This window comes from Trichechus manatus, unplaced genomic scaffold (assembly GCF_000243295.1).
Source record: "Trichechus manatus latirostris isolate Lorelei unplaced genomic scaffold, TriManLat1.0 scaffold00038, whole genome shotgun sequence".
Classification (NCBI taxonomy): Eukaryota; Metazoa; Chordata; class Mammalia; order Sirenia; family Trichechidae; genus Trichechus; species Trichechus manatus.
The window spans coordinates 12,391,304-12,415,548 of NW_004443974.1; the positions used below are offsets into that span (position 1 = coordinate 12,391,304).

General features: G+C 51.4%; 1 protein-coding gene across 1 annotated transcript in view; it reads right to left on the reverse strand.

Moving 5' to 3' along the window:
* The window catches only part of EEIG1 (estrogen-induced osteoclastogenesis regulator 1), a 43,422-nt gene extending 19,409 nt beyond the window's left edge, over positions 1-24,013 (reverse strand). Inside the window, exon 1 of the mRNA XM_004375705.2 lies at positions 23,431-24,013. Coding sequence (XP_004375762.1) covers positions 23,431-23,576 — 146 coding nt within the window. The 5' untranslated portion in view covers positions 23,577-24,013. The remainder of the gene's footprint in view (positions 1-23,430) is intronic.
* Positions 24,014-24,245: the final 232 nt, after the last annotated feature.

A 24,245-nucleotide genomic window follows, 5' to 3' on the forward strand; every position in this document is an offset into this window, starting at 1 on the left:
AACAACAGCCATACCTCACACCATACACAAAAGCCAACTCAAAACAGATCAAAGACCAAAGACCTAAACGTAAAACTTAAGACTATAAAGACCATGGAAGAAAAAATAGAGACAATGTTAAACCAAAAAAAAGCAAACCCAAATCTGTTGTTGCCGAGTCAATTCCAACTCATAGCGACCCTATATAGGGCAGAGTAGAACTGCCCCATAGGGTTTCCAAAAAGCAGCTGGTAGATTAGAACTGCGGACCTTTTGGTTAGCAGCTGCTCTCTTAACCACTGCACCACCAAGGCCCCAGGGCAACGTTAGGGGTCCTAATACATGACATAAATAGAATACCAAACATAGCTAAAAATGCACAAACGGCAGAAGATAAACTAGGATAACTGGGTTTCTTAAAAATTAAACACTTATGCTCATCAAAACACTTTATTAAAAGAGTAAAAAAAAAGAACCTGCAGACTGGGAAAAACTTTTTTGGCTATGACATATCCGACAAGAGTCTAATCTCTAAAATGTATAGAAAACTTCAACACCTCAACAACAAAAAGACAGCCCAGTTAAAAAATGGGCAAAGGACATGAACAGACACTTCACCAAAGAGGGCATTCAGGCAGCTAACTAACATATGAAGAGATGCTTGTGATCATTAGCCATTGTTGTTGCTGTTGCTGTTTGCCATCGAGTCCATTCCGGCTCATAGCGACACTATAGGACAGAGTAGAACTGCCCCATAGGGTTTCCAAGGAGCAGCGAGTGGATTTGAACTGCCGACACTTTTGATTAGCAGCCTGAACTCTTAATCACTTCGCCATCAGGGCTCCAAATAGCCATTCCAAAATGAAACCAAATCTGTTGCCATCGAGTTGATTCCGACTCGTAGCTACCCTATAGGACAGAGTAGAACTGCCCGTTAGGGTTTCTAAGGAGCAAGGTGGATCTGAACTGCTGACCTCTGGGTTAGCAGTCAAGCTCTTTAACCACTGCACCACCAGCCAGTAGAGAGATGCAAATCAAAACTACAATAAGATACCATCTCACCCAGCAATGATGGCGCTGATCAACAAAACGAAAAACAATGAATGCTGGCGAGGTTGTGGGGAGACTGAAACTCTTATACACTGCTGGCAGGAACGTAAAATGGCACAACCACTATGGAAAACGTGCAGCCCTGGTGGCGTAGTGGTTAAAAGCTAGGATGCTAACCAAAAGGTCGGCAGTTCGAATCCACCAGGTGCTCCTTGGAAACACTAAGAGGCAGTTCTGCTCTGTCCTATAGGGTCGCTATGAGTCAGAAATGACTTGACAGCAACGGGTTTGGTTTGGTTTTGGTACTACGGAAAACAGTATGGTGCTTCCTTAAAAAGCTAGAAATAGAAATACCATATGATCCAGCAATCCCTCTGCTAGGTATATATCCTAGAGAAATAAGAGCTGTGACAAGAATAGACATATGCACACCCATGTTCATTGCAGCATTATTCACAATAGCAAAAAGATGGAAACAACCTAAGTGTTCACCAATGGATGAACAGATAAACTTTGGTACATACACACAACGGAATACTACACAACAAGGAACAATGATGAATCCACAGAAAATCTCACAACATGGATGAATCTGGAGGACATTATGCTGAGTGAAATAAGTCAGTCACAAAAGAACAATACTGTTTGAGAACACTATTATAAATAGCTAAGAAAAGGTTTAAACACAGAAAGAAACATTTTTTGATGGTTACCAGGGGTGGGAGAGGGAGGGAGGGAAAATCACTAACTAGAGAGTAGACACGTGTTAACTTTGGTGAAAGGAAAGGTAGTACATAATATGGGGGAAGTCAGCACAACATGACCAAGGCAAGGGAAGACACTGAGAGGTACGCAAGAATAAAAGGCAACGACAGTAAATACTACAACACATACAATCCTGCAACAACAGTAATTGCTGTTAGGGGCCGTCAAGTCGGTTCCAATTCATAGCGACCCTATGTACAACAGAACAAAACACTGCTTGGTCCTGTGCCATCCTCACAATTATTATGCTTGAGCCCATGGTTGCAGCCACTGTGTCAATCCATCTCACTGAGGGTATTCCTCTTTTTCGCTGACCCTCTGCTTTACCAAGTATGATGTCCTTCTTCAGGGTCTGGTCTCTCCTAATAATATGTCCAAAGTATGTGAGACGTAGTCTCGCCATCCTTGCTTTTAAGCAGCATTCTGGTTGTACTTCTTCCAAGACAGATTTGTTCATTCTTTCAGCAGTCTATGGTATATTCAATATTCTTCGCCAACAGTAATAACAAACAATAATTTATGAGTGGATATGTAGGTAGATATGTATGCTGAAAAGGTGTGAGAGGATGTATGGGAGTACACATAAGTGCATATATAGGTTTGGTTGTGGATATTTTTACATACATATTTGTAAGTGCTGCATGTATATTCATTTACATAATAGAGCACACAGGGGGCACAGTCATGGAAACATCCTAGACATAACCAAACACCTTGCAGGACTGAGTTGCTGGGCTTGATGGCTAAGGACCATAGTCTCACGGGACATCTAGGTCAATTGGCGTAACATAGCATAAAGACAACGTCCTACGTCCTACTTTGGTGAGTAGCATCTTAAAAGCTTGCAAGCAGCCATCTAAGATACAACTATTGGTCTCTTTCCATCTGGAGCAAAGAAGAGTGAAGAAAACCAAAGACTCAAGGAAACAATTAGTCCAAAGGACTAATGGACCACAGGAACCACAACCTTCACCAGCCTGAGACCAGAAGAACTAGGCGGTGCCCGGCTACTACTACTGACCACTCTGACCAGGATCACAGTAGAAGGTCCCGGCTAGAGTGGGAAAAAAAAATGCAGAACAAAATTCAAATTCATAAAAAAGACCAGATTTACTGGTCCGAGAGAGACTGGAGGAACTCCTGAGACTATAGCCCTTAGATACCCTTCTGATTTGGAACTGAAGCCATTCCTGGAGATCACCTTTCAGCCAAGTAACAGACAGGCCTATAAAATAAACAGTAACACCCGTGAGGAAAGTGCTCCTTAGAACAACCATCAATATGAGACCAAAAGGGCAACACGTGCCCAAAAGCAAAGATGAGAAGGCAGGAAGGGGCAGGAAAACAGGGTGAATGGAAACGGGGAGCTCAGGGTGGTAATGGGGAGAGTGCTGACACATTGCGGGGATTGCAACCAATGTCATGGAACAATTTGTGTATAAACTATTGAATGGGAAGCTAATTTGCTCTGTAAACCTTCACCTAAAGCACAATAAAAAAAAAAAAAGAAAGAAAGAAAACCAAGACTGAGTAGCCCCCCTGCTGATGTGCTCACCACTGGCCTATAGAACTAAAACAAAAAACGACAAAGCCAAGGCCCAGAGGGCCTTACCATGGGGGCCCAGGATCTTGGAGTCTGGGCTTGAGTAGCTTGTTCCACTTCCACATTGACGTGAGGAGACGATGCCTAGGAGGAGGGAGGGAGGCCTGGCTAAGGTAGGGGTGAGGGGTCACCAGTGCCATTCTCTGTGTTTCTGTCCTCAAGTTGTTCCCATAATTGAAACTTAAATTGGAAAGTAAGAAAAGAGTGTGAAGTTATGAGGGCTGGTCAAAAGCAAAAAGGATTTGAACCTCCATCTACCTGATTCAGGCTTGGGCTACACTTGCCCGAGGCATTGCCGAGTTGCCCCGTGGGGTATGCGGGACCGCAGGCAGGACTGGGTATCCTCATGGAAAGAAAGAGCAACACCCGGGCTCTCCCCAGCCTGGGGTTTCAGGGTGCAATTTGCCAGATCCAGGCTGCTGGGGACAGGTAATTAAAGAGACTGGGTTTTCAGGGCGGCTTCAGGGGAGTTTCATTTTTAGCTTTAAGATATACAATTAGACGTCTAAACCCCAGAGGCAGGGCAAGGGATAGTGGTGGGGTGAGCCCTCCACCCACCGCAGATCCCAGCAGCAGAATTCAGCTATTTCTGGGCTGTCCTGAAATAGAACGGCGCGCGCCCACCAGGCTAGTATCCTCAGCCCACAGAACTCCCCTGGCCCCAGGAAGGCGAGACGAGTGACCTGACCACCCTGTGGCCCATCCCTGGTGACCATGCAGAGTGGTGTGGGACCTGGAGTCAAAGCCTGACTGGGGCCTCTATCATGCACCCAACAAAGGCTTACTGTGGGCGCCAGCTCCACGCCAGGCCCCGTGCTGGGTACAGGGACACAACGTGAGCACACCTCCCTCGAGGAACCCCCGGTTGAGTGGGGAACAGACATTACACAACAAATTCATGACAAATGCCACCAGTCTCAAGAAGCAGAACTGAGTCAGAAGAGTGTTGAGCAGAGCAAGGGTCTGATCTAGTCTGAGGGCAGGAGTCAGAGAAGGTTTAGGGGACAACGACGTCAGAGGTGGGACCTCGAGACTAAGGGTGGTTGGTTGGGTGATGATTCAGGTAGAAGGATGTTCCAGGCAGTGGGAACAGCCCCGGGAAGACCCAGAAAGAAGGAGATGGCTCCCAGGAGGAGGTGAGAGAAGACCAGGGTGGTGGGATCAGGCCGATGCAGGCCAGGGGCTGCCTCCGTGGCCCAGGGGAAGCCCCATCACAGTGAGTCTTGACTCCTTCATCTGTAAAAGGACATGGTGCTTATCACACGGGGTGGTTGGGATGACTCCACAATCCTGTGTCCAGGCTCCTTTATCCACTGCCCTGCTCAGCTGGAGAGGGCAGAGGATGCAAAGATTTCTGCCAATACAGTAGGTGTGCAGCCTAGTGTTTGCCCCATTGCTCTCAGGGGACCAAGGCAGGCAGCTGGCCACAACGGGGACCCCATATGGAGACCCCTGAATGGTTGTGGATCCCATGCAGATGTTACCGCTGTCTCCCCAGAGCCCAGGACATAGCTGGCCTAGAGCAGGACCTTTGCCCTGGTCTGACCCCAGCACCTGCTCTGAAACATACAGGTTTGTCTTTAATTAATCAACAATAAGAACAATTCCCATTCACTGAGCTGTTCTGTGGGCCACATGTTTTATGTACTTGACCAACTGAATCCTACTCCAATCCTATGAGGTATATGCCATTATCATCCCCATTTTGCAGATGAAGAACTGAGTCCCACAGAGGGGACAGGACAGGCCCAAGGTCACAGAACAGGGCTGGATGCTGAGCCGAGGTGGCCAGGCACCAGGCTATACCTTCACCTCTACACCCTACTCCTTTCCCCATGCCAGCTCCCCTCAAACACAGGAAGGAAATGGAGACCCCAGAGGAGGGAAATGCTGTCTCCCCAGGTCCTCAGCACCTGAAGGCTGCTGAACAGGCCTTGAAGGTAGTGAAGGATGGCAAGCCACACTGAAGTGAGCCACCATCCTCAGGGACTCCAATAGTTTCTATGGTTTCTGGAAATTGACTCACTGTCACATCCCCAGCACCTAGCCCACGCCTGATTCAGTGTCACTGTCCATTAAGTACAATGAGATCGCATAGTCTTGGAGCTCCTGGGATTCCAGTATGCAGGCAACAAGGGCCAGAGCCATGGGAGCTATCTCCTGGCAATAGGCCACCCATGGCCCCCAGGATGTCAGGCCAACAAGGTCCTTGCTGACAGGGACTAAATGGACTGATCAAGACCTCTCCCCAGAGTCATCGCAAGAACAGGGAAGACAGAGAGGAGGTAACTGTGGAATCAGTGGGGCAGCCCAGCCCAGCCCAGCCCAGGCCCTGTGATGGAGTCTTACGACAGAACTCCCACATGAGCCCACATCCACCCTCAGCACTTCGCCTTCCCAACTGCAAGTACTCTGTCCGTACATCCGTCTTGTGCATCACTACATGCCTAGCACGGAGCCCTGGACCGGCAGGGAGCAGGTGTTCAATCTGTGGCAGAGCCATGAGCAGAGAGGGTGGTGGCAAGGCGCTGCAGGACAGGGGTTCTCAGATTCGAGCAAACATGGAGAAAAAAAAAACAACCTAGCTTGTCAGAAATGCAGATTCCCAGTCCCTGCCAGAACTACAGACTCAGGACACGGTTTCTCAATCTCGGCATCACTGATGTCATCACCGTAGTGGCTGCCCTGTGCACTGCAGGGTGTTTAGCAACATCCTGCCAGTAGTACAACCCCAGTTGTGATCATCAAAAATGTCTCCAGCCGTTGCCAGAGGTCCCCCCAGGGGAACAAATCACCCCCACTTGAGAACCACTGCTGGGGCCTTGGTTTAGACGTTCTGAATAAGCTCTCAGGTGATTCGGATGCAGGGAGCTGGGCACCCTGCAAAGAGCATGGCTTCAACAAATGAGGCCTCGCCCCTCCAAAAGGAGAAAAGATACATAAGTCCATCCTACCCCTGGCTGACAGCACAGTGGGAGCCCCCCGCCACACACATTCCATCACGGCGGCCCCTGGGGCCTGCACCTCTTTAGCCACGTGAACCCTGTGACGGCCTGGTCTCTCAGTCCTTGGCCAGGTTCCTGCAGGAGCGAGCAGGCACAATGATGCAACCAAAGTTCCTGGCTGATGAAACCCAGCCCAGGCCCAGGCTGGGAGAGGCGAGAGTCTAATAAGGAAACAATTTAAATCAACAACATCTGCCTGTGCTTCCCCGAAGAGGAGAGTACGGCCGCCTGGGGAGGGGCCCACCCCAGGGACCAGTCGGAAGGGCCTCCATCCCGGCAACACGGCCAACGTGGCAGTCCAGCAGTGCCTGGCTCCTGCCAGAAATTCAGGGCTGTGCACAGGGAAAGCAACTTGTTACAGTTCTCGCATGGCCAGGCCCCTCCTCCCACGATAAGGCAGCAAGAAGTTCCTAGAAGACAAACCATTCTGTTCCCGATACTGGAGAGCTCAGAGGAGCCACCCCAGCTGCCCCAACACCCCTTCTTAGTTTCCTACCAACGTGAGCCCCGAGGGTGGCTTGGGTTTGGTGGATGGGCTAAGAGTAGAGGTTGGCATCAGTGAGTGACCTGCTGATGTAGGGAGTTGGTGGACAGCATGCTGGAAGCTTCAGAAACTCTAAGATGGCAAAGGGGCAGGCTAGGTCATTCACGCTTGGTAGGGAAACAGCAGGGTTAGGAGGAAGGGTTCTGGAACCAGACATACCTGGGTTCAAATTCTGCTGCTCCCCAGCCAGATAACCCTGAGACAGTGCTCTTCAAAACCGACTGAGGGCAGGCGCCAGCATCCCTGTTCTACAGACACAGGCCACAGCCTCTCTGCTATGCCTCCTGCACCCGAAAGCGAGGTGAGGCAGGTGTCTCGAGCTTCCCTACCACCCGTGGGACGCTGTGAGTGCTGTTCTCAGCTGATGCCAGTGGGTCATTCCCTCTTGCTCTTATAGCCCAAGAGGAGAGCGGGCCATTGAAGAAATCCAAATTAAACGCTGGCTGCATCCAAAGATTAGACAGGCCCATAAAACAAAACGAGACTAAATGGGCACACGAGCCCAGGGGCAAGGATGAGAAGGCAGGAGGGGACAGGAAAGTTGGTAACGGGGAACCCAAAGTTGAGGAGAGTGTCGACATGTCCTGGGGTTGACAACCAATGTCATGAAAACAATATGTATCATTTAATGAGAAACTAACTTGCTCTGTAAACCTATATCTAAAGTACAAAAAAAACAAAGTAAACATCGACTATGACCAAGCGCTGGCCCAACCCCACACACCCACGGGAAGGTGCCACTACCCCCCAACACGGCCCAGTTTGGCTCCTGTTTCCCAGGTACCCTCCCCTGTGCCAGGTGCTTCTCAAGCATTCTCTCCCCACAGGCAGACCACCATCTACCCCACAGCTGGGGAAACTGACACTCAGTGAGTCCAGGTACCTGCTGCAGGTCACATGGCAGGTGAGTGTGGTTGCATCCCCCATGCCCCACCTCAGAGTCCACTCCCCACTCCACCCTGCAGGATCCCTGAGAAAATCTGCCGAGACACTGAGCCATTCTTAGGGGGTTGTGGCTTCAGGGTGTTTGTCACACCGGTGACCCTGGACCCTTCACTTTGTGGGATGCCTCTTCACCATAAGTCTCAATGCCAGAAAGACGTGGCCAAACCCATCAGGACCTGCTGCTGGTGGGGACCAAGCCAGGTCAATCTAGGGTCAGAGGGAGAAGTGGAAAAATGCTTCCCAAAAGGCAGACACTGTGGAAGTTCATAACATTGGCTTCCCGCCTCCTGAGCATTTACTACGAATCAGGCACTGAGCCGAGAGCTTGACCTCTGGGAATCCAGACCCCAATCCTGGGAGGTGGATACTACTTTCCCCATGTCACAGGCAAGGGAACTGAGGCACAGAATGGGGAAATCACCTGCCCAAGGTCTCACAGCTAAGAAAGGGCAGGGCCGTGATTTGACCCCGTGGCTGTCTGATCCCAGAGCACCAAACTGGGCCCCCATACCAGGGCTGGGTCAGACTGGTAGATCCAGGAATTCAGAGAAAGAAGTCACAGTTGGCATCATGCTGGGCTGTGGTCATAGCTTCCCCTCCCAGGACCCACATCTGTAGAACACAGAGCTTCAGGGTTGGCTTTGTTCAGGAAATTTCCCTTCTTGAGCCTGCAAGCCTCTCATCAGGCCCACTCACAAGTCACAGGAGGCAGAGAGGCTGGGGTTGAAAACCCAGCTCTGCCACCACTGGACACTTGACCTCTCTGGGCCTCAATGTCTCCAGGGGTTGCTGTGAGGGCCCAATGAGAGAAGAGGGCCTGGCACATACAGGACGGGCACTCAATTACACTGAATGGAGGACACGGACTAGATGCTCAGGAATCACTGGAGAGCGACCTGAGTGTCCCTCCAATATGGATGGTCCAGCAGCAAGCCAGGTTCGCAAAGCCCCTAACCCAGCCCCCCACCCAGGACCATGGATCAGGACATTTCCACAGGCCTTGAACCTGTCCAGGACACTCTGGCAGGGATGCCCAGGGTGGTAGGCAGGCAGGTGGCTCAGGTGTGCCCAGGCTGCTCCTGGCTGACTCACGCCCGGGTGGTGTTTGATCTGCCAGAGGAGGAAGGGAAGAGAGGTGGGAACGAGCCCAATCCCTGGGACCTGGCTCCTCAAATGGCTAGACTTGGGTTATGGAGGTGTCCCTGTCCTCTAAGTCCCTAGTGTCCATCCATACCATCCTGAGAGCACCTCTACCCGTTCCTGCAGACTGGACAAATTACCTCCTCTTGGGGCCTCAGTCTGAGGTATAGTGAAATGGAATGAGTCTCCCATCCCCCAGAGAATGCAGGGCCTGGAGGTAGGGCCTTGTCTCACTTACTGCTGCATACCCAGTCCCAAGGAGGGCACCTGGCACAGTAGGTGCTCAGTAAGTATCTGATGACTAGTGCTCGTCACACCCCTGTGCCTAACTAGGGCTGTGCCTAAGCCTCCTTGCACTGACATCTCTGCCTCCAGGGAAGGGGCCTCCCAGCCGTGGGTGGACTGCATCCTCTTGATCTCTACAGAATCCAAGGGGTCAGGAGTCATCGCTGGAGCTGCCGCCCAGGTGTTCCCGCTGATCCACACAGCATTCCTTGAGGCTCCCTGGTCTTTTGAGGTTATCAGGTGATAAGCAGGGAGCACTCTGCCAGAGTCACATCTCCTCACAGGCCTGGTGCAGGCTCAGACCTGTTTTTCTGGCCGTCTTCAGTGAATGCCCAAGATTCCAACCACAGGAGGAAAGGCTCAGGGTCAGGACGGACCATGAGGCCCTGACTCACTATCTTTCCCTCCTCCTGAGACACCTAATTCCTCTGAGGAATCACTGCCTCTGCCTCCCACTTACTCCACACACATTTTCTGAGCACTTACTATGAGCCAGGCCTGCATGGGGCACAGAAAGACACCCTAACACGCCTGCATCCAAACTGTGCATGCTCATCCTCACTCAGGTCCCAGCTGTAACCCTTAGGAAGTTCTGGAGCCCAGGGCCACTTCTTTTGTCATTCAGGGAGAGCAAGGGCCAGTCACCAAGGAGAGTTCAGGGCCAGAGCAGGCAGGAGGCCAATGCCTTCCTTGCCCTGCTGTACTCACAGCAATTCTCTGCGAGATGGATGAGTCTAATGGTCTCCCCTACCTACGGGCACTGAAAGCAGGCCCCATGACCGTCTTGGGCTTTGCTGGGCCCAGGGCAGTATCGTGGCTCTAGTCACAAATGTTTGCTGAATGACTGAACAAGGGAAGAGAGAAGAAAAACGATTAAAGGGAGAGAAGAAGAAACATGGGCCTTTCTTCTCTCCTCCCACTCCTGGGTCCCCTCCAATAATTGCCCTGGATTAATACCAATCACTTCCAGCCTCTACTAAGCACTCACTTATGCCAGGGGCTTGCTGGGTATAAAACGAGTTTAACTCATTTACTCCAAGCACCAAGAAAGAGCTTATTACCCTATTTCACAGATGAGGAAATCAAGGCTCAGAGACATCTCATGGTCTGGCAGCCTCAGGAACTCTCCTTCTGAATCACTAAGCCCCACAGCCTAGCAGTCTCAGCCAGAAGCCAAGATGAGTTATTGCCTTGTAAAAAGAGGCTATGCTTATAAGGTCAGGATGGCTCAGGAGAAGACCTGAGGATCTTCCCGGCTTCCAGCTGCTCTAGAAGGTTCCACATTTTTGTCTGAAAGACTCTGGCTCCCAGGCACCACCCAAAGGTGTCAGGAGTCTCAAGGCTTCTTTTTGGCTGAGATGTGCACACATCAGTACACAGCTTGACGGATTCTTGGAGTGAATGTATTATGTAGCCATCCCCCAAGAAAGAGAATATTGTTGTTGTCAGCTGCACGGAGTTAGCCCCCCGACTCATGGTAACCCCATGCATAAGGGGATTGGACCATTGTGATCCACAGGGTTTTTCATTGGCTGATTTTTTAGAAGTAGACCACCAGGCCTTTCTTCCTAGTCCACCTTAGTCTGGAAGCGCTGCTGAAACCTGCTCTGCATCATAGCAACCAGCAAGTCTCCACTGACAGATGGGTGGTGCTACGTATGACATACATTGACCTGAACCCGGGTCTCCCATATGGAAGGTGAGAAATCTACCTCTGAATCACCAACATTCCAGGCCCCAGAAGCCCCCGTCCAGTCATGACCTCCTCCTTGACAAAGAGAACACCAGTCTGACTTGTGTCACGATGTTTGTATCGGGAACACTACAGAATAAATGACATACAGCACACTCTTGTCTGGCTTCTTTCACTCAACGTTATGTTTGTGAGACTTACCCTTGCTGCTGGGAGTAGCAGCAGCTTGCTCATGCTCACTGCCATGTAGCATGCCTCGAGTTTTGTTTTCAGTCATTCCATAAAGACGGAGGTGGGAAGCCACTCCTCTCGGCTGATAGCCACCTCCCCTTCTCAACCTGGAGCCTCAGCAGTCAACGCCATCACTGCCCTAGGTGGTTCTAAAACACAAATCTGACTATTTCTCCCTGGAATAAGGTCCAGGCCACCCCACTCCACCCCTACCTCAGCACTCTACCCCTGTTCTTCCTCTGGTCTGAGCTGCTCTTCTCCCTCCACCCGGCTTACCCTACTCACTTCCTCAGGGCCTGCCACCACAGCGATGATCATAAACAGAACCAAAGACTGCAGGAAGATTCAATTCATAGGCCTCCCCCACTGAAGGGAGTTCTGTGTCCCCAGGGCCCACACTGGGCCTCACACACAGCAGGTAGCAGACTGGGAGGGGAGGGTGGGGAACCGCCAGTGTGCTGCTCCCCACGTCTGCGGAGAGCCTGTTGCTCTCAGAGAGGAAGTGGTGGGGAGGTGAGGGCACCTCGCGTGCGAAGAGCACTCAGGCATGCCCCTCCCCGAGCACTGAGTTGCCCCCTTCTCCCCAGCACCACCTGCTCCCTCAGTAGGCTTTAGTCTGTTTTGAGCTGCTACCTGCCTGGCCCTGTGCTGAGCACTTCACTGCCTGATCTCTGGTTATCATCACCCCCAACTGACAGAGGGGGACACTGAGCCTGACAGGGCAAGGCCCTTGGCCATGGCCACAGGGCAAACTGGCAAGGTCCAAGTGCAGAGCCCAGTCAGGCCACAGCTCCCTCCTCTCCTCATGCTGCTATGACCACCCCTACCCCCACCAAGGGGTCTACCAACACAACCCATCAGGCTGCCAGCTGCCTCTCAATTGCGGCCTCTGAGCCCATGGCTGTACCCAGCTGCCTGGTATGCGGGTGAGGCTGCTCCTGACACAGACTGGCACCTCAGGGCACAGGGCTGGGGAGGGGTTGGGCTCCAGCAGCTGACGGTCCAGCAGCATCAGCACCCACGCTGGTTCTGAGCCAGGGGAGGAAAGTCCCAGCCCCACGCCAGCACCAACCTGCAGCAGGAAGCCCCAAGACAACGAAGGTCACTCCTGCGGCCAAGGGCCCACAGTCTGGGGAAGGAGCTAGAGACGTGGCTGGGATTGCAGTGCCCTGAGACAAGGGCCCACAGGGGGTGAACAAGCTCAAAAGAGGCCAGGGAGGGCTTCCCAGAGGAGGTGGCTTTTGGACTGAGCAGGAGTTCAACCAGGTGAAGAAGTCAGGGAAAGGAGCTTGAGGAAAAAGCAACTGCACGAGCAAAGGCACAGAAACTGGAAGAGTAAGAGGTGGTCACGGAAGCAGACACAAGGACAAGGAGGGGCCGGGACTCCCATCCCCTGAGGGGCCCTGGCTTTCTTACCCACTCCCCTACCCCCTTAGTGGGTTGCCAGCCAGTGGCCTCCACCTAATCTGGTGAGCAGTCTTCTGCTGCTGCCAGAGTGGGTCCCAGAGATGGCTGTGCCAAGGGCCCCTTCCTGCAGGCAGAAGCTTTTCCAGGTCGGCCAGCCCAGCCCAGCAACGGAGCAGAAAGCTCCAGACCTCAGCAGCATGTAGCTGAACACCCCATCACAGCAGGTTCAAAGCAACGGAGGCGAGAGGGTGTGGACATCACTGGGGACCCTGAGCTCCAACCCTAGCCCCTAAAACACCAGGTGTGCTCCTCATCCACTCCCACCCCTCTGGAGGGCAGAGAGCCCCGTGCAGGAAGTGCCCTCTCCCTGCAGCACCCAGAAGAATCATGAGACAGAGTCAGCACCTTAGTCCTGGCCCACAGGGAAGCGCCAGTTGCCACAGAAGGGCAATTGAGGTAGGTCCTTTGGCTCACCACCGCGACTCCACCCCAGGACCAGAGAACGACTGTAGCGTGTATGGTGTGTCTGCCACGTGCCAGAAGCCAAGCTGGATGTCTGACAGGCATTATCTCACTGCCTCCCCCGACAATGCTATGAGGCAGGCCCCAGCAGCCTCATTTCGTAGGGAAGGTCACTGAGGCTTAGAAGCTAAATCCCTTGCCCAACGTGGCACATTAGTGAGTGGCAGAGGCAAGACCAGAATGTCAGTGTGTGTCTCCACTGTCTTCCCCAAGCCTGAGCAAACCCACTCTTCCCCCAGAGCACCCAGAGTCCTCCACAGGGGCTTCCTTCTTCCCAACCACTGAAGTGGGTCAGCTGAAGGAGATCGTGGGCTAGCTGCTCCCAGCTGACATTTGGGCAGGGCAGAAGAGCGGGCGGCTCCGGGCCTGCACACAAGAGCTGTTCCAAGCCCTAGGTGCCTAAAGAGGCTCACAGTAAAGATCATCACAGGCCCCAAGCAGACACCAAGGCCAGGCACAGGCCGGGTAGCTTCAGGCCACACCAAGGCCACCAGCAGCACAGTCTGACCTTGCGAGGAGCCAGCAGGTCTGGGGAGTGACTGACGTCACATCACAAGCACATCTGGGTGTCTAGGGGCAGGTCTGGTCACCCCACAATCCAAAGCACTTGCCAGGCAAGATGGATAACGAGGAGAGACACACTCCCTCACCACACCCAACATGAGTTCCAGGTCTCTTTCTAAGCAAATCTGATGTCTGTCCTCTGCTTAAACCTTTCCATGGCTCCCTGGTGACATGAGGATAAATCTAAACTCTTTGCTGTGATTGCTGAGGTTACCACTGCCCGTCCGTAGCAGCAGGGCAAGCAGCCACAGGGTTACCACAAGGCAGTCACCAGACTGCACACACCAAGTGCCTAGGCTCCCAAGCCCATGAAATAGCTAGCAGCTCTCCCAGGGCCTAGGCAGGGCTGCCCAAATGCAAATCAGGACTTACAGGTACTGAACAAGCAGGGTTCAAAGGCGAGCAGGGTTCAAAGGCGCTGAGGGACGGCCTCCCAGTCACGCCAGACCAAGCAGGGCTTGCAGGCTTGGTTGCTGCTAAAAATCCCTGGCCAGAGCAGCTCCCAGGAGAGAGCTGAAAGTGAGGAACAGGCCTCGGAGAATAGCCTTGGCTCCATGGAGCCAGATCACCTCGGGTCAGGGCTGCTGCTGGTGCCAGGTTGGCGGGCAGGCGGCAAAGACTGCCAGGGCAGCACCTGCCAATGGTGTGGCCAACTGGCAGCAAAGACCGGGTCCAAGGAGCAGGCATCAAGGCCAAGCACGGGCTGGGCAGCTTCAGGTCTCACCACAGCCACCAGCAGCACGGTCTGACCTTGCGGGAAGCCAGCAACTGGCCTGGTGCCACAGCCTTGTTACCCAGGGTGGCCTCTGAGGCCTCCTGGCCTGGGCCTGCTCACTTCTCCTGCCAGCAGGACTTCTCTCCACAGGCCACCTTGCCTCCTCAGGCATTCCCATGGAATGCCTCCCACAGGGGCCCCCGGGGGACCAGGCTGGGCCAAGTAAAACAAGGGAGATGGGCGTGGACGGGGACCCAAAGATGTGCAGTGAGATCAAGAAGAGGTGAGAGCAGGCAGGCCTGCGTGAGGAGGCAGCTGCAAGGCCCCTGCAGCCTAATGCTGCCATGTGGCACCAGCACCAGATCTTCCAACTTAAAACAAAAGTCTGGATTTTTATGTGATCAAAAACTTTTGGAGGTCAACAAAACCCTGGCTACATTTAGTCACTGTGCACACTCTGAACTTCCATTTCCTGGCACCTACTACTGCTCAGCATGGTGCCAGCACTTCAGGACAAGGAAAGTGACCTGCCTACTTGGCTTTCCAATACTCTTTCCAGTTTGCCCGCTTCCCTTTCTCTCCCTGCCGTCACTCACCCAGGCCAGGCCAGCACTGCCCACGTGACCCAAACCAAATGTCCCTCACTGAGCGCCGGTCAGGCCCTGTTGCATCTTCTTCCCCTCAGCCAAGAGCCACTGTCCTCACTGTCAAACCTGGTCACATTGTTTGCCTGCCCCTCGGCAGGACCCTCAAGACCGTGAATGGTCCTGCTCAGCCTGGCAATCGTCCATCTTCATCTACTCCAGCCCCTCCTGTATACTAACTACACCAGCCCCTTGCCACTGGGACCAACTGCCTCCTCCTCCCTCTCTACATTCTCAGCCTCCAAAGCCCAGGTCATACAATACCTGCTCTGTGAAGGAAAGTGGATGCTCTCTTCTCAGTGGTCCCAGTGTACCTCTACATGCTTCCCTTAGCCCTTAGGGGCAGAATCGTGCATCCATCTCCTCACTAAGACATGCCTGAGAACAGGCCTCCTAGTATGGTGGCTTCAAGTGGCATTCCACAGCTTTTTCCAAGGAGGGAGGGACCGGGACTTGGAGAAGCAGAGGACCTGACCAAGCCTGTGGTGCGTGCAGAAAGACCACTTTACCCTAGCATCCCAGGGCTGGGCCTGGGTGCAGAGCTGACCTGTCCAAAGCCTTCCTCATGCCCAAGGAATCCCAACATCCCTCAGAGGCCTCTCATCCCTCAGAGACACTCAGAAGGCAGGCAGTACCTGTGTTGAGAGCAGGCACACATTCTTTCAACAGGTAGTCCCCCAAAAAATCCCAGTGAAAAGCCAATTGAGGATTCAAAGCTGCCAAAGAAAAAAAAGTGGGGGGGGGGGCTGCTTCAAGTCACACAGTCGGCTTTTTGGACAGCCTGGCACACAAGAACAGAGCAGGAGGAGTCACCTGAGGGGCCCCTCCTCTCCTTCTGGCAGCCCAGCCTACAGGCACAGGGGACAGAGGTCAGGGCTAGCCCAGAGTCCACCCAGCTGTGCCATTAGCTCCTCCTATGAATTGACCCTGGGCAAGTCATTCTCTGCCCTGGGCCTCAGTTTCTCTGTCTGTTGGCTGAGAAAATACTCTCTGCTTGTCTCTTCCAGAGAGGACTCACTGCGAGTTGAGTCAGCTGCTTCCTCACGCTTCCCTCCCCTGGCACCACCAGCCACGCGCACGGATAAGCCACGTGACCGGTGCCAACTAGAAGCACAGACCTCCTGGGATTTTTGGAATTCTTTCTGTCTGAAGGCTGCCTTGGACAGGGTGGCTGGAGGCCGCAAGCCTGCCTCCTGGCCCACCCTGGTGAGACCAGGGCCTGGCCCATCGCTTTCCGACTTGCCAGACTTGGCTGGAGCCCTGCATTTCTCCCAGGTCCCCTGGGGAAAGCCTGGCGGATGTCATTTGGATGTACTAGCCTAGCAGGGCTCCAGGGCGGGGACTCTGGCAAGTGTCCATTGTAGCCTGGTGCCAGCTCATGCCTGGCCCCAAGTCCACGGCAGTGACGCCAATCCCACCCCCAACTTATGGCTCTGGGGATCCTTTTCCTTGGACCTCAAAAGACCTGGCTTGGTGCCTCCAAACTATCCAAATCTGGTCTTTCTGTACCATTCAACCCACTGAAAAGAACATCTTGGGATGTCATAGGGGTCTCTAGCTACTTCCAACACTTTGCCACCAAGGCAACACAGGACTTTGGATTTGACTTGCCCAAATTGAAATATTATCCCTGTGACTCCCTAGCTGTGTGACACAGGCCTAGTCACTTTAGCTCTCTGGACCCCAGTTTCCTCGTCTATAAATGGAGATAATGCCATCAGCTCACAGGTTGTTGAGAACTCAACAGATCACGCATTTGAGGTACTCGGCAAGCCCCTGGCATACAGCAACTGCACAATTAAGAGTGGTTCAAACATCTAGAAATAAATCTAACCAGGGATGTGAAGGACTTATACAATGAAAACTATAAAACACTGCTGAAAGAGATTAAAGAAGACTTAAGTAAATGGAAAGATGTTCCATGTCGATGGAATGGAAGACTTAATATTGTTAAGATGTCAATACTACACAAAACAATCTACAGATTCATCACAATCCTGATCAAAATTCTAACATCCTTCTTTACAGAAATAGAAAAACTAATCTTCAACTTTATATGAAATGGCAAGAGGCCCCGAATAGCTAAAATAATGTTAAAAGAGGAGAAAAAGTAGGAGGCCTCACACTTCCCGATTTTAAAGCATACTATACAGCTAAAGTCATCAAAACAGCCTGCTACTGGTATAACAGACACACAGACCAATGGAAGAGAATTGAGAGTCCAAAAACAAACCCACACATCTATAGTCTACCAATTTTTGACAAGGATGCTAAGTCCATTTGATGGGGAAAGAAGAGTCTCTTCAATAAATGGTGCTGGGAAAATTGGATTTCCAGATGCAGAAAAATGAAACAGGATGCATGCCTCACACCATACACAAAAACAAATTCAAAATGGATTAAGGACCTAAATATGCAAATTAAAACCATAAAATTCTTAGAAGAACAAGCAGGGACAACACTGCCAGGCCTAGCTTTCAACAATGGATTATCTAATACAATAACAAAAGCACAAACAGCAAAAAACAAAATAAATAAATGAGACCTCATATAAATTAAAAACTTTTATCATGGAAAGACTTTACCAAAAAAGTGAAAAGACAAGCTACCAACTGGGAGAGTATCTTGGGAAATCATATATCCAACAAGAATCTAATAACCAAAATATATATAAGACTTTGACAACTTAATAACAAAAAGACAAATAACCCAATCATAAAATGGGTAAAGGACTTGAATAAATATTTCACCAAAGAGGACATCCAAATGGCCACCAAACACATGAAAAGATGCTCAATGTCATTAGCCATCAGAGACATGCAAATCAAAACCACAATGAGATACCATTTCACTCCCACTAGGATGGCTAAGATAAAAAAACAAAACAAACAAAAGCACAAAAAATAATAATAATAAAAATAAGTAACAAACGTTGGTGAGGACGTGGGGAAATTGGAACCCTTATCCTTCGCTAGTGGGAATGCAAAATGGTACAGCTATTGTAAAAAACAATGTGGCGTTTCCTCAAAAAAACTAAAACTAGAACTACCATATGACCCAACATATTCCACTCCTAGGTATATACTCAAAAGACTTGAAAGCAGAGACTCAGAGACTTGTACACCAATGTTCATTGCAGCACTATTCACAATAGCCAAAAGGTGGAAACAATCTAAGTGTCCATCAGCAGATGAATGGATAAACAAAATGTGGTACTTATATACAATGAAATACTACTCAGTCAGTAAGAGAAATGAAGTCTTGATACACTCTACAGTATGGATGGAGCTTGAAGACATTATGCTGCATGAAATAAGCCAACCACAAAAGGACAAATATGTATGACCTCACTTATACAAAAAGACAAGAAAAGGCAAATGTACATAGACCAAAGTTTATTAGTGGTTACCAGGGGTAGGAGGGAGAGGAAAGTGAGGGGTTAACGGTGATGGAAAAATCACATTAATTAAGGGTAGGCTTACATAGCTGAATACTGTAATTGCTGTCAATAAGTTGTACACCTGTAAAAAGTGAATTGGCAAAAGTTGTGCAATAGATATATTTACAACAACAACAAAAAAAAAGAGCAGCTGCTGAGGCTGCTTATGCAGAACTAAATACCTCATGGGACTTGGTTCCTTAGTTTGGAGGTTTAGAGTCATAGTTTCATGGGACATCCCAGTTAATTGGCCTAATAATATGTTTAGTGCTTCTGTTCTACCTTCTATTCTGTTACCTAGTGCCTGGGGTCTTAACAGCTTGCAAGCAGCCATCCAAGGCACAATAATTGGTCTCTATTCACCCGGAGCAATAGAGGAAGAAGGAGAATCAGGAAGAGGAGGAGGATATGGAAGGTGAGGCTAATTGCCTCCATGAACAACCGCCTCGTTTGCCATGACACCAGAACTGGATGGTGCCCAGCTACCATTACTGAACACTTTGATCAAAGAGTGCATAGAAGAATCTTGATCAAAAGAGGGTAAGTACAGAATTGAATTTCAAATTCTCACGGACTCTAGACTTTCTAGAGGTGTGGAGGGTGGATGAACCCCTGTAACTATTGTCCTGAGATAATCTTGAAACCTTAACCAAAAATATTCCCTGAAGTCATCTTAAAACTGAGCAATAGTTTAGTTTAACTAGTAAAAAAGGTCTGCCTTGAGCATTATGAGTCGGAATCAACGCGATGGCAATGGGTTTGGTTTTTCGGGTTGAGCATTACGCTCTATTAAGAACTATCAGTATGGGATCAAATTGACAACAGCAACTCGGAAGACGAGATAGGAACCTTAGGGGGCAGTGAGTTTATGTTAATGAGAACTGAGAAAAGGGTGAGCATGGCTGCACAACTCAAATGTAATCAATGTCACTAAACTGTACATGTAGAAACTGTTAATGTATTTTTACTATGCATATTCTCAACAACAACAAAATAAATAAAATTTAGAGGAAAAAAAAGTGGCTCAAAACATAATGATAAATCATTCTTTTCCCCATTCTGCCATTTAGCAGCTGGGTGACCTTTGGCTTGTGGCTTCATCTCTCTGGCCTCAGTGCCTTTCTGGATGGCTGAGAGGATTAACAGAAATACCATTTTCAAACGCCCCAACACAGCACCTGGCACATAGTACAGGCACTCAAAACATGTTAGCTGTGAGGATTATCGTTCATAAGGAGGCCTTAGAAAGACGAGGCTGAGGAACAGCCCAAGGCACCACCTGTTCTACCTGCTCAAATTGGGTCACGTCAAAGCTGTGTTACCCGGCCTCACTCTGACACCACCCATGTTGCTACCACTGGGTCTCAGGGCCATCTTGGTGGGGGGCTCCTCTGGGTTGAGGGGAATACGCTACTGGATATGACCCTATCCCAACTTGTCATGGTTTGAATTATGTCCCCCAAAAAATGTGTGTATCAATTTGGCTAGGCCATGATTCCTGGTACTGTGTGATTTTCCTGTATGTTGTAAACCTGCCTCTATGATGTTAATGACGGAGGATGGATGGCAGTTGTGTTAGTAGGGAAGGACCTGATCTACAAGACTGGATTGTGTCCTGAGGCAATCTCTTGAGATATAAAAGACAGAAGTGAGCAGAGAGACAGGGGGACCTCATACCGTCAAGAAAGCAGTGCCAGGAGCAGAGCGCGTCCTTTGGACTGGGGTCCCTGAGCCGAGAAGCTCCTAGTCTGGGGGAACACCGAAGAGAAGGCTGACAGAGAGGAAAAGACTTCCCCTGGAGCTGACACACTGAAATTGGACTTTTAGCCTACTTTGACTGTGAGGAAATAAAACCTCTCTTCATTAACACCATCCACTTGTAGCATTACTGTTATAGCAGTACTAGATGACTAAGACACAACTCAATAACAACAGGGCATTGGCTATTTAGAGAAACAGGCTGTAAAGCAGGGCTCCTAAGCTACAGGCCAGGGTGGGGTATGGGGAAAGGGAGGCAAGAACCCAGGAACCACCCTCTCCCAGACTCCAGGAAAAGCCAACCAGCTCAAAACTAGCTTCAGGTCCCAATGTCACTGTAGGGTCTCTCCAGTCACACCTGCCCAGCAGCAAACAGGTATCCAGCATCTACTAAGTGCCCAGCCTTGGGGGCCTCTTTTCTCCTCGGCTTCACTCAGGTTTCACCCAGCAGGAGGGCTGGGAGAGGCTATTTGGGTTCACCAGGGTTCGAGGAATCTGCGTCTCCTTGCCAAGAGGGAAGAAGGGGAGGCAAAGGTGAAATCCAAATGCTGTGGGCCAAGGCCTGGAACTTTCCAGACTTTCCCAGATGAAGGAACAAGTTTAAGGTGGATAGAGTCCTATAGGTAGGGAAACAGAGGCTCCAGGGCCTGGGAGGTCAGGCAAAAACATAGTCTGGAGCTTGATATCAACTTCTCGGTGGTAACCAAGACCCTGCTCCCCAGCACACATGCAGGCCCCCTGCAGAGTCTACCCGGTCACTCTAAGACACCGGAAGGGGTGGGGCCTGGGCCCTCTGCCCATAGTAACCACAACTGCTGTAGCACTTCGCCTGGGCCAGACATGGTATATACATAGGTATCACCCACTTTTCAAAAGTTTGCTTTATGCTACTTTGCTTTTACAGAAGACTTACATTAGTACCTGTTTTTGCTAACCAAAAGAAATCCAAAGAGGATTTTCGCTTTTACGAAAAAAGGTGAAAAGCGGAAATAGCGTTCAGCATTTGTCTTGCACCAGCACGTACCCAGAGCAGCGAGAGTGGAGTGCCAAGCTCGTTCCCCAGGAACTACACTCAACATCTCATCATCAAGCCGCCACAGCTTTGAAAGGTGTCTGTAAGCCAGTGTTTTGTCTTGATTTATTTACTGCATTCGTTAGCAAGATGTGTCCTAAGATATCAGAAAAGCCTAGGAGAGCTCGTACGGGTTTTATGCGTTATTTGGTATGATTTGGTGGGTTACTTTTTGGGTCTTGGGAATGTAAAAAATTTTTTCCCGTATAAATTAATGGTAATTGTTTCTTCACTTTACATCATTTCGGCTTACGAAAAATTTCACAGGAACGTGCTCTACTTTCTGATAGCAGAGGAAACCTGTATTATCCATTCCCCCATCACAACCCTAGGAGGGGTATGACTTCCCCACTTTACTGAAAAGGAGACTGAGGCTCAGAGGCAGAACAGGGTAGTGGTTAAAAGCACACCCTGAGTTTGAATCTGGGCTCCAACATACCAACTCAGGCAAATCACTCCCTCTCAGAGCCTCAGTGTCCATTTCTGTAAAATGAGGATAATAATCCTGCTCTCTCTGCTCCACGGCACAGTCAAGGGATTAAGCGAGAAGTGCTTGTAAAATGATGAGCCATAGCACCCATAAATGCTGCCTCTTAGAATCAGAGAGACTAGGTAACTTGCCCAAGGTGATGCAGCCAGTGAATGACAGGTTCTAGGCCCTAGCTCTGGACACAGCCCTCTCCCAGAAACCTTGGGCCCCTAGTGTGGGTGGCCGCAGATAGTAGGCTTCCCAGGCAACTGAGGATGGTCCCTACCCCGGCTGAGAAGGACAGCCTGTCCGAATTCCTCAGATAAGCGGCTCCCAGCAGAGCGGGGAGCCTCCAGGCCTCAGCAGCGGCCAGAGCACACAGAAAAGGCATCCCACCCTGTCTACACAGAGATTCCTAAACTTGGAGCAGGCTGCACGCTCCTCTCCCTACCTCCAGCAGTGCATTCAACTTCCGGATGCATCCAACAGGTCCCCAAACAGGCCAAGTTAGGTTGTCAGTTGCCACCTGCAAGGTCCCTGGCAAGTCACTTCTTCCCCTCTCTGGGTCTCGGCCTCCAGATCTACAGCATGCACCCTCATCCTTGAACAGTGAGGCAGCTCTGACTAACTGCACCCACAAGGAAGCCTGAAGGAGCAAAGGGACACACCAGGAAAGAGAACCAGCATTTCCAGGCATTAGGCCAGGCCCTGCATTGCATTCTCTTTCACTGAAACTTCACAGCTCTCTGAGAAGGGACTTGTATCAGACCCATTTTCCAGAAGAGGAAACTGAGGTCCAGAGAGTGATAGAGCCAGGATTTGAACTCCCCTGAGCAGGCCAGAGCTGGGTAACCCTGGATGGGTAGGGGGGCGGGGGGTCCAGCCAGCCTGGCATAGTCCGGGAACTCTGTCACCTTCAGCAATAATCTGGGCAGCTGGACCTGCCAAGATGGGGAGGAACACAAAACTCCACTCAAAAGAACCTCCTTCAGAGCAGACACCAGCCTCCTCTACAAGGGCATTTGCAATGCAAAGCGGCCCAGCTCTAGCCAGAAGGGGACAGTCACTCAGTGGGGACTGGGAGGGCCAAAATCCAGCCACCTCCCTCCAGCCGCCCAGGGCCTTCCTAGACACTGGGGAGTGCCAGGGAACCTGTGGCTGGCAAGGCTCTAAATCATACGACAGTTCAAGTGGCCAGCTGGAGTGCAAGGGCAGGGGTGAAGGGGGTTCCAGGTGGCATCTCTCCCTTACCATCCCCTGAAAGCACAAACTCCACTGGGCTCATCCGGCAAGTCTGCAGAATAGGCCTACTGAGGGCTGCATGCAGGGCCCCAAGTAGGGGCTAAAAGAATAGACCCCCAGATATCTGGCTGATCACCTGCCGCCCGGCACCCTGCCAACTTCCTCAGGCCCAAGACTTCCAATCGGCCAGTCCAGCCTTGTGCAACTCCGCCAACGCACACACACACAATCCGCAAGACTCTCCCTGGCCCCCAATGAGACCCTTTCACTCTTGCCAACTGGATGTGTTTTGCTCATCACTTCCCTCCCCTGCAGGCACCAGGCTTCCACAAGGGCCCCAGCCGCCCCCAGCTCCTACCTTGACGACAAGCTGACAAAATCCCCGCCATCCAGCAGCCGGACCTTGCAGAAGAGGACCCCGTTCACGAAGGGGACCGCAGTCAGCTCTTCCAGAGTAAAAGTGGTTTGGAATTTGAATTTCTTCTTCTTCATCAAGAAAGCCATGGACGAGTTCCCTGAGTCTGAAGCCCCGAAGGCCAAGAAAAAAAGGTGGGGTAGAAATCCCCAGGATTCCTTTCCCTACACCACACCCCCTCCTCAAAACACTAGAGCCGGATCCCGCCCAGAAGGTGGCGGAGACGGCAGAATGGGCGGACGTTCTGAGTGTCCAGTCCAGTTCGCAGGTCGGGTGGCTTCACCCTCGGTGGGCCGGAGCTCGGAGCGGATCGGAGCGGCCGGAGGCTTCACCGGCATGTAAACAGCGGGGCATGGCCCAGGAGGCAAGGGCAGGGGTGGCGGGCGGTGCGCGAGCGGCCGCGCTGGCGGACAGCATCCCGAGCCGCGGTCCCCGGGGAGCTCACGCCGCGCGACCAGGCGCGGCGGGCGGACCGGTGAGACTGAAAGCGGCTGGGAGACCGGTGAGGCTGAGGGCGGAGGGAGGCCCCGCCCCCGCCTCGCTGGCGGCCGGGGGAGGCACCTTCGCCGCACACACGCCCCCGCACCTGGATGGCAGGCGGCCTGCGCAGGTGAGTCCAGGGGGAAGCTCAAGGCACCCCCAGGGGGCGGCTGGGAGCTCTGGGGGGAGCCTCTCCGGGAGACACGTCGGGGGCGCTCCGGACAGGGGTCTCGGGTTCGGCGTCCGTGCTCAGGCCAGGAACGTCCGGCCGTCAGCCT